The following is a 19,550-nucleotide window of genomic DNA, read 5'->3' as shown; positions in this document are numbered from 1 at the left end:
TCTTTGAAATGTTGACATTGTAAATTCATCCATCCACCTAAGTATTTGAGCGTTTGTGTCCAAAGCTCCTCCAACTATAAAGATCTTGGTTTACTTCCCTAAACGTGAGTTGCTGTTTGGCAGTTTGTAAATGTGACCTCTTAGGTTTTGTTCATATGCTCTAATATCTGAATTTCGTTTCATGAATTCAATTTGAATCACAATATCGCTTTTTTTGCTCAGAATTCAATGCTAAAATTCAAATACTGAGTTCAGCTTCTGAGTGCAAAAGATGTGTGCAAGGACCATTATGTCAAACATTAAATAAAAAGATAAAATCCACTTGTACTAAATTAGTATTTTGTCTTACTAATAAAACACTGATAGTCTTATCTTTTCTCCTTTATAACATCTTTCTTGGTAATATAAAGTCCAGTAAAGTGCTATGGACCTTCAAAGAGTTTCTAGAACCTAGTTGAAACCAAAATATGCCCCTAACCTTTACAGTATTTAGGGTTATATGTTAATTTTACATAAAGAAATAATCAACCAGTTATATACGATTAGGTAGATTAAGTTGCATTATATGAGTGTTGCATTTGATAAACTGTCAATTGAGATATAGGAGTCACTTCACTTCAGTTTAAAAAAAAGTCTTAACCTGCACTGTAAAATATTTGCAATCAGATCTGGGCTAGGGTGATATATTAAATTGATCATTGCCTTTTCTGCTATGTGATATTACACTCTTCATCTTTCTCATTCATTTTGCATGCATCTGCTCACTTCTGTACAGCCACGGTAGAGGCAATTGAGGCTGAAAAAGGTATGATCAGAGTCTTTGCCAGTGGCAGAGATCTGTGGTGTCTGGGCGGGAATTCAAAAGTATTCTGTGTGTATGTGTCTTACATTCAACTTGCACAACCAGAGATGAATCAACTGTATTGATTCATCCTTTTTACATGTAACATTCATTTCTTGCCTTAGGATAACTTCCTTTAATAATGTTTCAGAGAAATCATTTTGTTTTTTCCCCAGTTTCTTTACAAAATGTGCAATAGTTTTTTGCTTTTTATTCGTGTAAAGCATGTTGTGATATGTGGTTTGTGTCTTGATGACTTTAAAAAGTGGTAGTGTTGAATTTTTTTCCTGCAAATATGTTTTGAGTTGGGAGTGGGGGTTATTTATGCATGTTTCTTTTGATAAAGCTTATTTTTAGTGGCTTGAAACCTAATCTTTTCATCACTTTCCATAACACATCTGGTAGTGCAAGACCTATCGTTACAGTGTTCCTATTTTTACTATGTGATTTTGAGGGTAGTTTGCTGACCAAATTTGTTTATAGTGTGTACACACACCTGACAATGAAAGGCATAGCAAAATACAGGGGTTGCCAGTGCTGCTGTACCAAATATGTTGCTGTACAGGCACCCTTTGTTAATGTTACAACTCCATACAATTTTAGTGTATGTAAATAAAAGCCTTTTACATACACATTTTGATTTCCTATATCACAATGTTAAATGAAGTGAATGACAAACAGCATAGCACTTGGGAGACCCTCCTTAGTATGTTTCAAATTTGGTCACAAAACACCATTTAATGACTACTTTGTTTATATTATGGAAATCAGATATCCAAAAATGTTACCAAGAGCCCAATTCTGTTCCACTGTAATCAGTGGATACTGCGCGCACACATAAGAGAAAATTTTGTTCCTAAGACTTCAAGCTTTTCATATGGTCAGCCATTTTTACATCTAAATGCAGCTGAGTAAGAAGGCATTTCCTGTTTCAATTAAAATGATGTGTAGAAGAGTAATATCTAGTTTCCTGTTTTAAGCAATGCCCAACTGATGACTTCTAAGACTGTGGTCGTTGTCCATTTCAACCATCCACATGATTAGAACAGAGTTAGAGCCATATTCTGCAGTTTTGCCTGCATGAAAACTGCAGGATCAGGACGTTGATTTGTATGCAAAATCTGAAGGCTTTTTTTTTTTAAACACTTGTGCTGCTTTGCCTACACTGCACTTGCTTATCTGCTTATTGACATTCCATTGAAGTGATTGGAATGTTAAGATGAGCCTGATACACACAGCAGCAAAGCAGTTGTTAGCACTGATCACACAAGGAGTGCTCAGCAGCAAAGTAGGTTTACGCCACCTTGATTCTTACCTGAAAAATATTTGCCATATATTATTTTGATTGTCGGTTGAAATCATGATTGCCATTGAACATTCCAGGAAAGCACATTAGATAAGCTTTTACTAATTCAGTTGTAGAGCCATAAAAGTTCCTTTGGCTAATTTCTTAGCTGTCTTTTAAAATCATTTTATTAGAAAAAGTATATACTTCCAACTTATTTTTCTGTTACTGACCTATGAAATTTGCATTTTGTTAAGCAATACGAGGATTTTCTCCGCAACATAAAATCTGCAGTTTTGAAGAAGCAAAAGGTTTGGATAGGATCAATGAGAGAATGCCACCAAGAAAAGATGCTCTTCAGCAAGATGGTATTAATTCTGTAAACACAACAAATGCCAATGGAAACAATGGAACTGGCAACAACAACGTACAGTGACCACACCAACTTCTGGTTTACTCATATGTCTTGCCTGAGAATTCCTAGAGTACTGCTTTTTGACATGACAACAGATGAAATAGCCAGGGGATCAGTCAAACTGGCTTCTTAATATGATGTGGAAAACATAACTTGATCCCACTGAAGACAAACCATCATGCTTTTGAGGCAACAGCCCCTCTCTATAAGTGATGACGGAACATCTGTGAGCATGCTTCATATATTTACAGAAATTCCAACATTGCTGGCTGAATACTGAGGAGAGCTATGGGGAAATGGTTGGGCTGTTATCAGTAAAGCACATCTAGACTAGCATTTTATGCTTATCATAGTCAACACTTTAAGTTTACAAAATGGGATTTTCTTTTCAGCAGAGCTAGTTTTTTTGTTTTGTTTTTTTTCAATCAGACTTTCAAATACAACCCTAAGAGCTACTATTTATTAATGGACATTGGTTTCATGAAGTGTCTTTAAAAACATAGATTAGAATAGTCTTAAAAAAATCTGAGGCTGCAAAAACTGTGTGTTAAATAAATGGAAAAAATGCCAAAAATCTCAGTTGGTCATTCTGTAAAATGCTGACCTCAGGTGTACTCCTTAGATGTTGCTAATTCTGTATTATATTCACTGTATTTTTTAGTTAAAGCTTATCAGAAAATTTCTATGTAGGAATGTTTATTACTTGAACACAGATTTTAAAATATTTAATGTAGAAACTTTTATGCCCAGCTTTTGAGACTCTCCCCATACCTTGAATTTAAAATATATATATATTAATTTTAGAAGTCTGAAAAACAATGCAATTGTTAATTTTAAGGTACTTTTAATTGAACTTTGTACATTGTTAAAGTACATTTTGATTCATATCAAGTCTGTAAAGCTTGGCATTGTATTTTGTGTATGCATGTTTTCATTTTGCAAATATTTAATATATAGACCTCTGATGTACAGGAACAACATCTATAGGTTATATAGATGTTATGGGTACTTTTACTTTATTGTGAGTATTAAAGTTGCTTAAATAGCTAATAATCACTGGGCAGGCTGAATAGCTGCAAGCTTTTTATTATTTTTCTTAATTCTGTAAAGGAAACTGAAAATGTTATTGAAATATTTATTCAGCACATAAACAATTGTTCTGTTCAGTTGTTAAGGCATTAGTGAAAGTGTAAAATCGAGACTGCATGTTTTTTTAGCTACAGGACTGCTTGGTTAAACTAAAAATTGAAACCATATGCTGATTTGTTCACAAATAATGAACTGTACTGTTTGCCACTGTACTTTGTTATATATTTTGACATTTGCTACCTACCTTTCTTATCCCCTGGAACACAACTTGAAACTTAAGTCACTAGAGTTCATCTCCCTTTTTGTTTGCCATAAAGTACAATCTGTAGAAACCCCTGTCTAAGTTGAAAATTTTATGCATGTTCTGAACTATTCAAGTATTTTATAAACAGTAGCACACAATAAATTTTGTGCATGGGCTGCTGCTTCTAACATCGTGTTTTTGTTTTATTATTTTGAACAGTATTTTTCTAAATCATTTTAAATTGGCAGAAAAATGGGTATAGTGTAAATGGTCACTTAGTTCGGCTTTAAAGCAATATAATTGAAGCTTAAATTGTCATCTTGAATTTCTGCTTCCATTTATTTTGCTAATTTTTGTTTAGTGAGTTCTTGCAAATAAAAGCCTTCAGAATTTTTCTTAACATTAAATTTGACATCCAATGATGATTTGTACAAACCTACAAGGAAGGTCAATATTAGGGTTCACTCAAGTTTTTTTTTTTTTTTTAAAGCTGTTCATTATTGATGCTTTTTGTATTTGCTCAATGGTTGTGAATGACCATTTGTGATGTCAAGTAAGGTGGCTTATTTGAGAGTCAATAGCTGATAATATGATCAGGTTGAATCTTGTTTTGGTTGAAGGTTAAATGAGAAAATCTACTAAAAAAGACTATGTAGTATATTCTGAACTGTAAACCTATTCCGGTTTTACTTTATTTATTTTAGATGCAAAGTAATTGGAAATAGTGATCAATCTGAACACAGAAGACCAAGTGACAAACAAAGGTAAGTGTTATCAGACATAATTCATGGGCTATGTAGTCTCTGGTATATGACACTGGGGCAGAGCAAAATTTGCACCAGTATCATAAATGTATAAATAGGGACCTATCAATTTCACGGTCATAGGATTTTAAAAATCATAAATTTCATGATTTCAGCTATTTAAATCTGAAATTTCATGATGTAATTGTAGGGATCCTGATCCAAAAAGGAGTTGGGGGGGGGGTCACAAGGTTATTATAGGAGGGGTTGCAGTACTGCTACCCTTACTTCTGTGGTGCTGTCTTCAGAGCTGGGCAGCTAGAGAGCGGTGGTTGCTGGCTGGGAGCCCAGCTCTGAAGGCAGAACTGCCGCCACCAGCAGCAGTGCACAAGTAAGGATGGCATGGTATGGTATTGCCACCCGTACTTCTGTGCTGCTGCTGGCAGGACGCTGCCTTCAGGGTTGGGCGCCTGGCCAACAGCCCCTGTGCCGCCAAGCTCTGAAGGCAGAGCAGAAGTAAGAGTGGCAATACCATGACCCCTCTAAAATAACCTTGTGACACCCCCCCAACTCCCTTTTGGCTCAAGACCCCCAATTTGACAAACGCTGGTGTCCTGCCATGAAATCTGTATAGTATAGGGTAAAAGCACACACACTACCAAATTTCATGGGGGGAGGGACACCAGATTTCATGGTCTGTGACACATTTTTCATGGCCGTGAATTTGGTAGGGGCCTAGGTATAAAAATTTAACCTAGACGATGGTCTGCCAGTGCTGCCTTTTTGATGGTGTGAATTGGAAAAATCCACCAATCCTCAGCCAATTGTCTTTAACTGATTAGTTCTCTGTGACCAGTTTTGATAAGGTAGTATTCCACACACACACGTGAAATATAATAATTAAAACCTCAGACTCTCTGTGAATACAATCCCCAGGCTTCGGATGATCACAGCTTGTGTGGAGAGCAACACCAAAGCCTAGTGTAATTTGAAAATCTTAAAAGCCTATTAAAAATAGATATGCTTTATTGAGATTGTTTTTGCCTGAATCTCAACTTGCTCTGTGGATCACTACTTTACTAGAACACCTTTAGGCAGAGAAATCTGTCTCTGGGTGGGTATCTGGTTTTTAAGAGGGTAATCCTTTCACATAAATGAAGATGTCCTCCATCTTATCTCTGAAAACCATTCTTCCAGTAAAAGGCAGATAAAGGAGCAACTCCTTTATCTAACAAAAGAATATGCCTGAGACTGAATACTCTGAGCTATGTATACTTCCCAATAGTGTCCCAATCAAATGCATTAAACATCTCTCAGTGGATGCATTGTCATCTCCATTGTTCTATGCAGTGTTGTTGCTGGTGAGATCTCTGAAAACTCAGTTCCCTTCCACATCTCCGCAAGCAGTCGGGGTCTGCCTGGGGTTTGGTGTGCCTGGCCTGTGGGGAGGGGGCTCCTGTAGCTCTCTGCGGGAAGCTTGCAATACACATCCTTTGTCCTCAGCAGTCCATCCCAAGTGAGCTAGGCTGTTCCCTTTACACTGTCTCCATGCTGAGCATGCCCAGCAGCCATGGAGCTTCCTCAGCCTGCAATGCACAGTTAACCCCTATGGAGCCAAAGATACACCCTGTCACAAGCACCTTCCAAATTACAATGCTTCCTGGATACTTAAACTTGCAACTTAAACTTTTCTCCCATCAGAAACAAAGAATTAAAACCTAACTGTTGTTGTCCTATAAATCTCTCACACATGCACTCCACCAGAAATCCTTAACAATCAAACTCAAGAATCAGTTATAAAGACAATTTGCTGAAAATTATTGGACTTTAACACCATCACAAAGGAAAGCACTGACAAACTCTTCATGTAAAAGAAGAGTATGTTTGCTAATTATTTCTCATTCTCTATGTTCCTCCTCCCCTAAAAACAGGGCAGTTCTTTAACATTCCATTGAGTTTATTCCAGAGATTTGGAGTTTCATGTTAATGAGCCTGTTCCTTTATGAGTGTTGTGGCCTGACAGCCAATGGTTACTGCAGAGAAACTCGCTCTCACTGGATATGAGATGAGTTCTGAAGATCTCGCTCAGTTTTAGAAAAGTTACTAATTTGTTTTGACAGTTGTAACTATGAACAGAAAATCAATAGACCTCTGTTGCTTACTGCATTAAATATTGCATCTTGTTAGCCTAGGACCAGCTAAAATGGCTAGGGCCAAAATTGTTAAATGCTGTTCTGTAAGAAGCATAGGAGTGCCTTAAATTTGCTGAGCCGTCTGGTCACTGATTCATCAAATATTGCTAGTTGGATTTGTCCTAGTTGTTGGTTATTAATAATAATCTCTAGCTCTTAGACAGTCCCTTTCATCAGTAAATCTCAAAGCCCTTTACAAAGATGCTAAGTATCTGTGTTTCACAGACAGGAAAGTGACTTGCCCAAGGTCACCCAGCAGGCCTGTGGCAGAGCCAGTAATTGAACTCAGGTTTCCATGCCCAGTCTAGTGCTCTATCCAATGGCACTCACCACTAATGTAAGGTCTCATCTCCTTTAGCTTACTGCTTGCAGTATCCACTGGTTGTTCCATTCCTTGGCTGTATAGGGACCTACCTGGACCCCAGTGTAAGGTAGAGCAGTCTCAGGGCTGCGCTACCTTACACTTTGCTGTTTTAGGGGCCTGGGAAATGAACAATAGCTGTAGTGTAGTATGCTCTAGCCCCATGTCCAATCCTTCTCCTACATTGGGGTAGGGGGGCGGTGCAGAGTCCTCGTGCCACTTTTACACTGGCTGGGGATGGGTTGTATTCTCAGAGACTATTGTTGCCCATTACAAATACCGTAAGGGGGATTTAGTGTAACTGAGAATAAGGTCAAAATGTTTTATGGTAATAGGCCACCGTCTACCACCTTATGGCAGACTTCCAAGCAGTTGTTTTTTCAAATCTATGAAAAGACTTGCTGTCACCTAGTGATCGAAACTGAATGCTCATTTATGCTATACTGTAAATCAGGGGTAGGCAACCTATGGCACATGAGCTGATTTTAAAAGTCTTATTTACTTTACATACAACAATAGTTTAGTTATATATTATAGACTTATAAAAACGTTAAACTGTATTACTGGCATGTGAAACCTTAAATTAGAGTGAATAAATGAAGACTCAGCACACCACTTCTGAAAGGTTGCTGATGCAAATTCTAGTGGTGTGTATGTAACCCCATCATCCAAAATTGTTTATTCATTTATATTATTTTCATTAACAAAAGTCCATTTCAAGGCTTCTCTGTAAAAGTCGCTGTTGCCTTGTAAGTCTATTGAGCCACGAAAATGTCTCACTTACTTAAACAGCTCTATAGTGGAATGTCTCCAGGCAGGTGTGGCTATTTTTCTTTAATTAGAGCTCTCTTCCTGCTGGATGTCCAACATGCACTCCTGCTGCAACTGGCCTTGCATAAGTCAAGAGAGCACTGCCAATCTCTGGAATCAAGGCAGAGGGAGGAGGGATAGCTCAGTGGTTTGAGCATTGGCCTGCTAAACTAAGGGTTAAGAGTTCAATCCTTGAGGGGGGGCCACTTAGAGATCTGGGGCAAAATCAGTACTTGGTCCTGCTATTCATAGAATCTCAGGGTTGGAAGGGACCTCAGGAGGTCATCTAGTCCAACCCCCTGCTCAAAGCAGGACCAAACCCAACTAAATCATCCCAGCCAGGGCTTTGTCAAGCCTGACCTTAAAAACCTCTAAGGAAGGAGATTCCACTACCTCCCTAGGTAACCCATTCCAGTTCTTCACCACCCTACTAGTGAAAAAGTTTTTCCTAATATCCAACCTAAACCTCCCCCTCTGCAACTTGAGACCATTACTCCTTGTTCTGTCATCTTCTACCACTGAGAACAGTCTAGATCCATCCTCTTTGGAACCCCCTTTCAGGTAGTTGAAAGCAGCTATCAAATCCCCCCTCATTCTTCTCTTCTGCAGACTAAACAATCCCAGTTCCCTCAGCCTCTCCTCATAAGTCATGTGCTCCAGCCCCCTAATCATTTTTGTTGCCCTCCGCTGGACTCTCTCCAATTTATCCACATCCTTCTTGTAGTGTGGGGCCCAAAACTGGACACAGTACTCCAAATGAGGCCTCACCAGTGCTGAGTAGAGGGGGATGATCACATCCCTTGATCTGCTGGAAATGCCCCTACTTATACAACCCAAAATGCCATTAGCCTTCTTGGCAACAAGGGCACACTGTTGACTCATATTCAGCTTTTCGTCCACCGTAACCCCTAGGTCCTTTTCTGCAGAACTGCTACCCAGCCATTCGGTCCCTAGTCTGTAGCAGTGCATGGGATTCTTCCGTCCTAAGTGCAGGACTCTGCACTTGTCCTTGTTGAACCTCATCATATTTCTTTTGGCCCAATCCTCTAATTTGTCTAGGTCCCTCTGTATCCTATCCCTACCCTCCAGCGTATCAACCACTCCTCCCAGTTTAGTGTCATCTGCAAACTTACTAAGGGTGCAGTCCACACCATCCTCCAGATCGTTAATGAACATATTGAACAAAACCGGCCCCAGCACCGACCCTTGGGGCACTCCACTTGATACCGGCTGCCATCTAGACATGGAACCATTGATCACTACCCGTTGAGCCCGACCATCTAGCCAGTTTTCTATCCACCTTACCGTCCATTCATCCAGCCCAGACTTCTTTAACTTGCTGGCAAGAATACTGTGGGAGACTGTATCAAAAGCTTTGCTAAAATCCAGAAATAGTACATCCACTGCTTTCCCCTCATCCACAGAGCCGGTTATCTCGTCATAGAAGGCAATTAGGTTAGTCAGGCATGACTTGCCCTTGGTGAATCCATGCTGACTGTTCCTGATCACTTTCCCCTCCTTTAAGTGGTTCAGGATTGATTCCTTGAGGACCTGTTCCATGATTTTTCCAGGGACTGAGGTGAGACTGACTGGCCTGTAGTTCCCTGGATCTTCCTTCTTCCCTTTTTTAAAGATGGGCACTACATTAGCTTTTTTCCAGTCATCCGGGACCTCCCCCGATCATCCGGGACCTCCCTTGAAGGCAGGGGGTTGGATTTGATAACCTTTCAAGGTCCCTTCCAGCTCTGAGATAGGTATATCTCTATATAGTAGCCCTAGATGGCCATGTCCTTGGTCTCTGGCTCTCTGATACGTGCTGTGCTTCTGGTCTCCACCTTCGCCCTGGAGCTCGCCCTTCACAGTCATGACAGGAAGAAGAGAATTGCTCCACAGTAAGCAACGGTCATCATCGCACCGTCAGTCACTGTTGCTGAGACCTCAGGGATGCTCCCTAACATGGTGCTGCTCTCCATTTTCCTGGCACCAGTCACCTGCGGCGATGGTTAGCTGCCAGACCCAGGCTTCAATGTCCTCTGGTGACCAGGGCAGGGCCAAGGACTTCTCCAGCTTGGAGCAGCAGTTCAGTTGGGCTCCACAGTGTGCATCTGCTGCGGTGATGCCAACATGGCAGCAAGGCTAGTGGCTGATACAATGGCCTTATTGGAACACCTGGGGCATACCTATTATGCAGGTGCCCCAATCCCACCAGCCTTCTCTAACTGCATCGGACAAAACCGTGGGCACCAGGATCAGTGCAATCACAAGCCTGCAAGGGTGCTGAGCACTGTTGGCCTCATTCATCTGAATAAATTCATTTGGCACCATAAAATTAGGTTACAGAGTGCACTTATCATTCCAGGCCAAACAATATCAAGTCATGACTCATTCAGGCTGGCCAGCAATATTAGCCCATTTCTGATTACTTCCACTCTACAATATTTGCTGTGCACACACTTAAACAATATGACCTGATTGAGTCCAAGTATTAATGATCATGGAAACTGGTTCTGTAACAGAAATAAACTGAAGTAGTCCACCTTTCCTAGCCTTGTTTTAATTTGCATCATAACCTCCCCTACGTCTATACACTGTGCTTTGTCACACTAAAATGTAACAGAACGCCACTAGCTGTCACCTTCAGCTCCCAACTAAAACCTCTCCAATGCATATCTTGAAGGGCAATCCCTCACTCACAGATCTTGGGAGACAGGCCCACAACCTGAAGCAAATACTCCCCAGCAACCACACAACAAAAACACTAATCCAGGAACCTATCCTGGCAACAAAGCCTGTTGCCAACTCTGTTCACATATCTATTCAGGGGACACCATCATAGGGTGGCTGATGTGATTAGGTCCTATCAGAGGCTCATTCACCTGCATATCTACCGAAGTGATATGTGCCAGCAATGCCCCTCTGCCATGTACATTGGCGAAACAGGACAGTCTCTTCACAAAAGGATAAATGGACACAAATCAGACATCAAGAATTATAAGATTCAAAAAACAGTCAGTGAATACTTCAACCTCCCTGGTCACTCGATTACAGACCTCAAAGTTCCAATACTCCAACAAAAACCTGCAGAATTGGAATTAATTTGCAAACTGGACACCCTTAAATTGCTTGAATGTATAATGACCCATCGACTCAGTCTTTAAAGTAAAACCTATTTCCCCATGCAAATTTTTCCCCTACTGTTACTCACACCTTCTTGTCAACTGTTGGAAATGGGCCATCCTGATTATCACGACAAACAGTTTTTTTCTCCTGCTAATAGCTCATCTTAACAGATTACTCTTGTTATAGTTAGTATGGCAATACCCATTTTTGGGGGGGGGGGGGTGTCTTCCTGCTGTATTTTCCACTGCATGCATCTGATGAAGGGGGTTTTAGTCCATGAAAGCTTATGCTCAAATACATTTTAGTCTCTAAGGTGCCACAAGTACTCCTCGTTCTTTTTGCTGATACAGACCAACATGGCTACCACTCTGAAACCTCAACACCACTTCGACATTTTAGATGAGCTATGTTGCTCTTTTGAATAATTGGCTAAGCAATTTAGTACTAAAGATTCTGTTGAGACAAGTGTCCCAAGACTGTTTTAGTGAAAGGGTTTAATTCCTACAGACCTTTCAAGAAGTGCCATTGAAGTCAATGGAACTACTCAGCTGAGCAAGGGCTGCAGAATCTTTGCAGACAAATGATTTGTACTATAATGGTTGTCTGAAGGAAATAATTTAATGTGGCATCTTAGCTGTATTTTCTATGGGCCAAAAATGACACTGACACTTCAGGTAAATGACAGTAGATACATCTTATTTGTATATAGTAAAGTATAAATGTGCTCTAAATTAAGGCAACCATATGTGCAAAATAAACTCTTAAATCATTCATAATTAAGAAGGCATATTTGGTTATGCAATATTGAAAATCATTCTTTGTTACATGCAAGGCTAGTTATTTGTCTCCCTAATAAGCTCGTTACGTCCTTCACTTTGTAAATCTTTTCTATTGACCAACGATTGCCAGCAGCAACTTCCTGTAGTCACCACTTGTATCACTTGATATCATTGTAGCCAAAGTCTTCTGGTACATCTGCGTGAACAGCTGCTTGATCTGTACAAGATCAATCTGTGTCAAAAGAAAGAGATAAGCATAAAACACTCAACAAGCAATCTGTATCCAGTATGGGATAATTCAGTAGTGGAGTAAGAGTCCACTTGCAGTGAACCCAGACAAAACATCCATTCATTCCCTGTACCCCATAGCAGCCCAGACAACGCACGCAGAAAGGAAAGAGATGCTCTCTATGCATGACACACTTTCAAGATCTGTCAAAGCTGCACCCAGCCTCCTGACCCTCTCTGAGGTTAGATGACACTTTGGAGTCTTGCTATTGCCAATACTTCTGTAAATTGGTGAAGGCGGCTGCTTCAGCCTCTGGGAGCAAACAGACTGAAAGGCCCTCAAATTCTCCAGTCCACTTCAAGAGGAAAAGCAAGAAGCAGCAGAGTCTTACAGTGTAATACTTCTACTTTTCCTCTCTCATTGCATATCAATGGATGAGACATGCAGGGTTAACCCACCACATCTCAACAGCCAGCCTGGGGTTCCTGATAGGGAGAATCCTCTCCAAAAGACAAAAATAACAGGAATCAAAAAGCATCTCATCTCACATGAGTGCTAGCTCCACCCCCACAAGTAGGGAAGCCTCTGCTTCCGAACGTAAAATTCAGAAACAGTGAGATAAGCTCCTTAACAACAGTCCATATTTGAAACCATGAGAAGGAAGGAGGCAGCCACCAACAAATGAGCAAGCTCAATCATTTCCTCCAACCAAACTTCGAAGAACTTACATAAAAGTGGTAAATTGATGATAAATGGAAAAGTACTAGGGGATGCAGAATTTTGCAGAAGTGAACCTTGTGTGCACAGAATTTCCTTTCCCCCACAGAAATAGGCTGCAGTGCTCCTGGCCGCCAGTAGGGGTCGCTGGACCCAGCAGAGCCCAGCTCACAAATAGAAGACAAGGTGAGGGAGAGGTTTCCAGCAGCTGCAGTTCCCAGCATGCCCTGAAGTAAGGAGGCAGCGGAGCATAGGAATCTCCCTGCAAGCCCAGATCCCAGCATCAGGTTGTTTTCTCCCTCTGGATCCCATCCGCTCTGTGGTATTGGGAGGAGAGGGGAGGAGGCTTGGGTGGGCACAGTGGCTGGCTCTGGGGAGAGGGGTTGTGGGTGTCTGGCCTCCCGGCTGGGCAGTGTGGGTGGGACAGAGAAACAGGAACTGGGTTGTCATAGGGGTTTCTTTAAATTTTCTACTCCTGGGGGAATTTTTATAGTGTATTGTCTGTATTGTTACTGACAGACAGGTACTTTGAAATAAATTACCAAAATTTTTAAACTGCTTCCTCCTCATTTTTTGGAAAGGAGGAGGAAGATTCTTACCTCACTGCGAGTGACTATAATTCTGACAAGTGTAGAATCATCTGTGCCAGCTCCTTTCATGGAATGGTAAAGTCTCTCAGCAAAAAAGGCCGGGCGATTTAGAGCACATTGCACTACAAGAAAGTGTAGTTACTGGGTTATTTCAAATAATGCATACTGCAGTCACTATTCACATGGTTGTATTTGGCAGAATTAAATAGTTGATGTAGGAGATGGCAGGGCCGGCTTTAGGCCAATTCCACCAATTCCCCCGAATTGGGCCCCGCACCCAGTGAGGATCTCTTCGCTGGCTAGAGGCGCCTTTTTAATTTTTACTCACCTGGCGGCACTCCGGGTCTTCGGCGGTGGGTCCTTCGCTTGCTCTGGGTCTTCGGCAGCGGGTCCTTCAGTGCCGCTGAAGATCTGGAGCGAGTGAAGGACCCGCCGCCGAAGACCTGGAGCGTGTTTTTTTTTTTAGTCATCCCTGCCGGGGCCCTGTCGAAACTGTTCGAATTGGGCCCCGCACTTCCTAAAGCCGGCCCTGGGAGATGGTATACATGGTATTTGGAAACAGTTCCTCTTATTGCTTTGTGATTCTTCCTCAAGCCAGACCCATGCTGGTCACAGTTCAGCAATTTTTTTTGTGTTGGTTAAATTCTATTCTGTGCATCTCATCACATTTCTTTGAGGTTTGGAAACCTGACTGTTTTGTTACTGAATCTTTCAGTTTAGGCCTTACTGTCCACTGGTAAAAATTTCATAGCCACAAGAAGTGTTTAAGCTTCACTAAGCATGGATACCTTTTTACACAGCTTCGAACACAGGTTAGTAGCCCAACCATTGCTAGTTGGCCACATCATTGTATAACATTTCAGCCATGAAGACAGCACTTTTTGACAAGTAGAGAAGTCTTAATTCAATAACAAAAATCATCTAAGGAGACACTTCATTTTAAAAAACAAATCTTTCCGGTCAGGGCCAGCTCTAGGTTTTTTGCCGCCCCAAGCAAAAAAAATTTTGGCTGCCCCCCCCCCCGCCCACCAGTACCCCCCACTCACACCCCCTGTTGCCCCAGCACTGGCCTCCCCCCAAAATGTGGGATCCGCTACCAGCACACTGCAGCCAAGCCCTGGCCCAGCTGCGACTCTGTCCCCATGTGGGTGGAGCTGCTGGGCAGCACGGAGTGGGAGTACTTCCAGGTGGCGGCACGGCTACGGGGTGGCGCAAAGAACACGGCCCCCTCCGTGGGCTTCGCAGCACTGCTGGTGGCCAAGGTGGATCAGTTCGCGCTCACCGCCCTCACCCTCGACATGCTGGCGGCCAAAGACCTGGAGAGCCCCCTGGACCTGCTGCTCTTCAGCCTCACGGTGCCCTGGCCCAGCCCTGGCAGGAGGGAAGGCGAGGATCTCCAGCTGCGGGGCTACCTGCTCAGCACCGACAAACCCAGCCGGCCGCTCACCTCCTCACACACTCCAGGAGCCCCTCGCCACCATCGCAGCCCGGGCTCGGCTCCAGAGGACCCCGTTTCCCTCCCTCCTCGGCTCCTCACACACACTGGGTAGGGCTGCCCAGAGGATTCAGGGCAAAGCAATTTTGGGGGCCCCTTCCATAAAAAAAAGTTGCAATACTATAGTAACATGTATTTGGAAATGTAAAAAATAACTAGTGAAAATTAATTTGTAATAATTTGAAAATACACCAAATACATTATTTAAAAACATTAAATGCTTTACTGGTCTGTATACATTTGCAATTACAAAATGGGCTGTTGCTGGGTGATGGTGATGGTTGGTGCCAATGGGCTGTCACTGCCTGGAGGTGGTGCTGCTGTTGCCCAGGGCCGGGTGGGGAGCTGGGCTCTGGGGGGTGCCCGGCTCACAGGGGCTGGGCTCAGGACTGTGAGGAGATGGGGTTGGAGGTTGTCTGGATCAGAGGGGCTCGCCTCAGAGCGGGGTGTCTGGGGTGGGGGGATGGGGTCGGGAGGTGTCCGGCTCAACGGGGCTGGGCTCGGAGCTGGGGGTCTCGGGTGAGGGAAATAGTGTCAGGAGGTGCCCACCTCAGAGCAGCTGGGCTCAGAGCTGGGGGTCAGGGCAGTGGGGGATGGGGTTGGGGGTGTCCGGATCAGAGGGGCTGGGCTCAGAGCTAGGGGTCAGGGCTGTGGGGGGAATGGGGTCAGGGAGGTGTCCGGATCAGAGGGGCTGGGCTCAGAGCTGGGGGTCTCGGGTGAGGGAAATAGTGTCAGGAGGTGCCCACCTCAGAGCAGCTGGGCTCAAAGCTAGGGGTCAGGGCTGTGGGGGGAATGGGGTCAGGGAGGAGTCCGGATCAGAAGGGCTGGGCTCAGAGCTGGGGGGGGGAAATGGGGTGAGGGGGGTGTCCGGATCAGAGGGGCTGGGCTCAGAGCTGGGGGGGACTGGGGTGAGGGGGGTGTCCGGATCAGAGGGGCTGGGCTTGGAGCTGGGAGTCAGGGCTGTGGGGGGAATGGGGTGAGGGGGGTGTCTGGATCAGAGGGGCTGGGCTTGGAGCTGGGAGTCAGGGCTGTGGGGGGAATGGGGTGAGGGGGGTGTCTGGATCAGAGGGGCTGGGCTCGGAGCTGGGGGTCAGGGCTGGGCCTGGGGGGTAATGGGGTCGGGGGGTGCCTGACAAACACCTCCCTGAGACCCCCCCCAATCCAACCCCCCTTCCCTGGCCCCTGACCGCCCCCCCACAGAACCTGTGCCCCCTCCCTGCCCCCTGAGTGTCCCCGGGACTCCCTGCCCCGGCTGCTTACCCCCGGCTCACCGCGCGGCAGCCGCATGGCTCCGGAGGGGGCTGAGCTCTTCCCCGCTCAGAGCCGCGTGGGGAGGGGGCGGGGCCGCATGCTCCAAGCTGAGCTCAGCTGTCTCCACTCGGCCCGGAGCTTGTAGCCCCGCCCCCTGACCACACGGCTCTGAGCGGGGCGGAGCTCAGCCCCGCCCCAGCCAAGCTGCTGCCGGGCTGTTTAGGACCCAGGGAACAAGCGGAGGAGGAGCGGCCCGTCTTCTGCAGCCAGGAGGGGCCGCGCTACCGGTAAGGGGCCCCCCCTCTCCCCCAAGCGGAGCCGGTAGCGAGGCCCCGCCTGGCTGCAGGGGACGGGCCGCTCCTCGGCTTGCAGCGGCAGGATGAGCTGGGGCCCCACCCCCAGCCTTTTGCCGCGCCCTATATTTTGCCGCCCTAGGCAGCAGCTTGTTTTGCTGGTGCCTAGAGCCGCCCCTGTTTCCGGTGGGTGATTGGTACTGGAATTCAAAGATTTTTACCTCTAGGTTCTTAGCTAGAATTCCAACAGCATAAGTACCAATTGAAAATTATCACCATCCACTGGCTGTGAAACTTGTCTCTTTTCAGTTCCTATTGGATATCATTCTTATAATGTGATTTGGAAACCTAATTAATAGGTCACAATTTTAAGAAAAAACAAGTTCTCAATAAGCATTGATCTTTTTTCATTGCTTCAAATGGGGCAGAGCTTAGAAGAGCTCTGCATAGCAATCTTGTGGCACCAACATCAAGGATGGTTGAAGAAAGGACACCACCCTACAAAGGTGGTTAATACAAAGAGTAAGAATGGACAATATACTGTTAAGAGGTAGAGATTCGAGACAAACTGTTTTTATTATTAAGCTCTCGTAGTTAGAGGGTTTCTAAACTTCAGGAATCCCTTAATAATAAATTATTCTAATGGTTACTCTTTCCAATCAATGACGATTAGGGCCCTACCAAATTCATAGCCAAGAAAAATATATCACAGACCATGAAATATGGCTGTTGAACAGGAGGGACAGGGCTGGGGGCACCCCATGCAGGGACTCCTACCGTGGGCCCGGCTCCCATTGCTAGTCCCAGCACAGGCTGGGGAGGGACGGGACATCCTCCTCTTCCTCTGCAGGGGTTATGCCCAGAGCCAGGTCAGACCAACCTCTTGGAACCTCCCCCGGCTGCAGAAAGCTCTGTGGCTGCTGGGAAAACCCAGATGTATAAACCCACCCTCTCTACCCTGTGACCCTCACTTCTGTGCTGGTGCTGCTGGCAGTGGAGCTGGCTTTAGAGTTGGGGCCTGGTCAGCAGCCACTGCTCTCCAGCTGCCCAGCTCTGAAGGCAGTGCCCCTGCCAGCAGCAGTGCAGAAGTAAGGGTGGCAATCCCACAACACTCCTACAATACCCATGTGACCCCCCCCTCTCTCTCACACACGCACACACCCTTCAGTTATCTTGAAATTTCAGACATCTGAAACCTTGAAATTGACTAATTTTTAAATCCTATTACCGTGAAATTCACCAAAATGGACCCTGAATTTGGTAGGGCCCTAATCATGGTCCATTAGCTTTCTGAACAGTGAGAATAAGAAATTAATCAGATGACAGGAAACCTTTAAAAAAAAAAAAAACTTTTGCTCCAATTTTCTATAGAACTTGTGATGCTTAAATTAAGATTTTTATTGTAGCTCAAGTAGCTTCTAAATGAAAAATATAGGTATTCCAGCCAGACTTGTATAATATGTCAGAGGGGACCCCTAGTGAGTCATCTGGGTCAGAGGGACCCACATTCCTGTCTTTCCTTAGTGTTTCTGAAAACAAATTTAGCCATAAACGTTCTAATTAAAAGTAAAAACAATGAGGAGTCCTTGGGGCACCTTAGGGACTAACAAATTTATTTGGGCATAAGCTTTCGTGGACTAGAACCCACTTCATCAGATACATCAGTGTATTTTTCACTTCATGCATCTGATGACGTGGGTTCTGGCCCATGAAAGCTTAAGCCCAATTAAATTTGTTAGTCCCTAAGGTGCCAGAAGGATTCCTCGTTGTTTTTGCTGATACAGACTAATGCAGCTACCACTCTGAAACCTATTTAAAAGTGACACCTGCTCTTGAAAACGCTTTAGTCTTCTGTTAAGAATTTTTTAAGAGTAGATCTGAGCATTGTGATACAAATTAACATTAAGTACAATGTTCAGTAAACCTGTTCGATGAAGATACAAAGTTAATTCAGAATGAGGGGAACTGAAAAGAGTTAAATATGCCTTAATTGGATTTAGTTTGGAGAAAGCCAGCTTGTTTCAAATTGAGCTCACCGTACTTGAATTATAATCAAAATAAAAGTTCAACTTTTAGTCAGGACTTAGAATACTTCTATTTTGGCAAGTTCTGGGGGTAATAATATAGAAAGCGAATACCTCAAGTCGTTTCAAAACACTTATGACAAGTCATAGATTGCTGAGTTCCATTGTCTCTTATCTAGCTCTTAGGGCTGTCAAACGATTAAAAACATAATCGTGATTAATTGCTGTTTTAATCCCACTGTTAAATAATAGAATACCAATTTAAATGTATTATAAATATTTTTTAATTTTTTCTACATTTTCAAATATTGATTTCAATTACAACACAGAATACTAAGTGTACACTGCTCACTTTGTTTACAGATAATTTCACTGTAAAAAAAACAATAGTATTTTTAAGTTCAGCTCATACAAGTACTGTAGTGCATTCTCTTTACTGTGAAAGTTCAACTTACAAATGTAGAATTATTATTTTTATTTATTTTTACATAACGCCATTCAAAAACAAAACAATGGAAAACTTTAGAGCCTAGAAGTCGAAGCATGAAGGGGCATACAAATGTTTAGCGTATCTTGCATGTAAATACCTTGCAACGCCGGCTATAACAGTGCCATGCGAATGCTTGTTCTCACTTCCAGGTGACATTGTAAATAAAAAGCAGGCAGCATTGTCTCCCATAAATATAAACAAACTTGTTTGCCTTAGCTATTGGCTGAACAAGAAGTAATATAAAGTGAGCACTGTACAGTTCATATTCTGTATTGTAATTGAAATCAATATATTTGAAAATGTAGAACATCCAAAAATATTTATAATACATTTAAACTGGTATTCTATTATTGTGTGATTAATCATGACTTTTTAAATCTAGTTAATTTGTTTTGCATTAATTGCATGTATTAACTGTGATTAATTGACAGCCCTACTAGCTTTACCTCTCCAATTAGTCATAAATACCCTCTTTAAAAGAAAGAAAAGTCTTACCGATGGTCTTCAAGCCATCTTCTACACTTCCAGAAAACTCCCGGCCAATGCTGCTTAACAGATCACGATTGGCAATCTGCACATATA

At 43.4% G+C, this 19,550-nt stretch overlaps 2 protein-coding genes across 10 annotated transcripts in view; one reads left to right on the top strand and one right to left on the bottom strand.

Annotated features, from left to right (window-relative positions):
* Positions 1 to 13,742, top strand: part of PPP3CB (protein phosphatase 3 catalytic subunit beta) — a 97,575-nt gene extending 83,833 nt beyond the window's left edge. For 3 of the 7 annotated variants that reach the window (XM_045023663.1, XM_045023664.1, XM_045023666.1), the window contains exons 13-14: positions 776 to 805; positions 2,384 to 4,062. In XM_045023663.1, coding sequence (XP_044879598.1) covers positions 776 to 805; positions 2,384 to 2,562 — 209 coding nt within the window. In that variant the 3' untranslated portion in view covers positions 2,563 to 4,062. Of the gene's footprint in view, positions 1 to 775; positions 806 to 2,383; positions 4,063 to 4,578; positions 4,639 to 9,750; positions 10,564 to 12,934 lie in introns of those variants that run through there. The other 4 variants (XM_045023665.1, XM_045023667.1, XM_045023669.1 and 1 more) reach the window with 3 other exon arrangements.
* ANXA7 (annexin A7) overlaps positions 11,776 to 19,550 on the bottom strand; it is a 42,536-nt gene continuing 34,761 nt past the window's right edge. For all 3 annotated transcript variants that reach the window (XM_045023670.1, XM_045023672.1, XM_045023671.1), the window contains 3 exons: positions 19,464 to 19,539; positions 13,425 to 13,537; positions 11,776 to 12,111 (listed from right to left, as the gene is read on the bottom strand). In XM_045023670.1, coding sequence (XP_044879605.1) covers positions 11,989 to 12,111; positions 13,425 to 13,537; positions 19,464 to 19,539 — 312 coding nt within the window. In that variant the 3' untranslated portion in view covers positions 11,776 to 11,988. The remainder of the gene's footprint in view (positions 12,112 to 13,424; positions 13,538 to 19,463; positions 19,540 to 19,550) is intronic.

Source organism: Mauremys mutica, chromosome 7, assembly GCF_020497125.1.
Source record: "Mauremys mutica isolate MM-2020 ecotype Southern chromosome 7, ASM2049712v1, whole genome shotgun sequence".
Classification (NCBI taxonomy): domain Eukaryota; kingdom Metazoa; phylum Chordata; order Testudines; family Geoemydidae; genus Mauremys; species Mauremys mutica.
The sequence above is the reverse complement of the archived record's forward strand: the minus strand, read 5'-3'. Positions and strand labels throughout refer to the sequence as shown.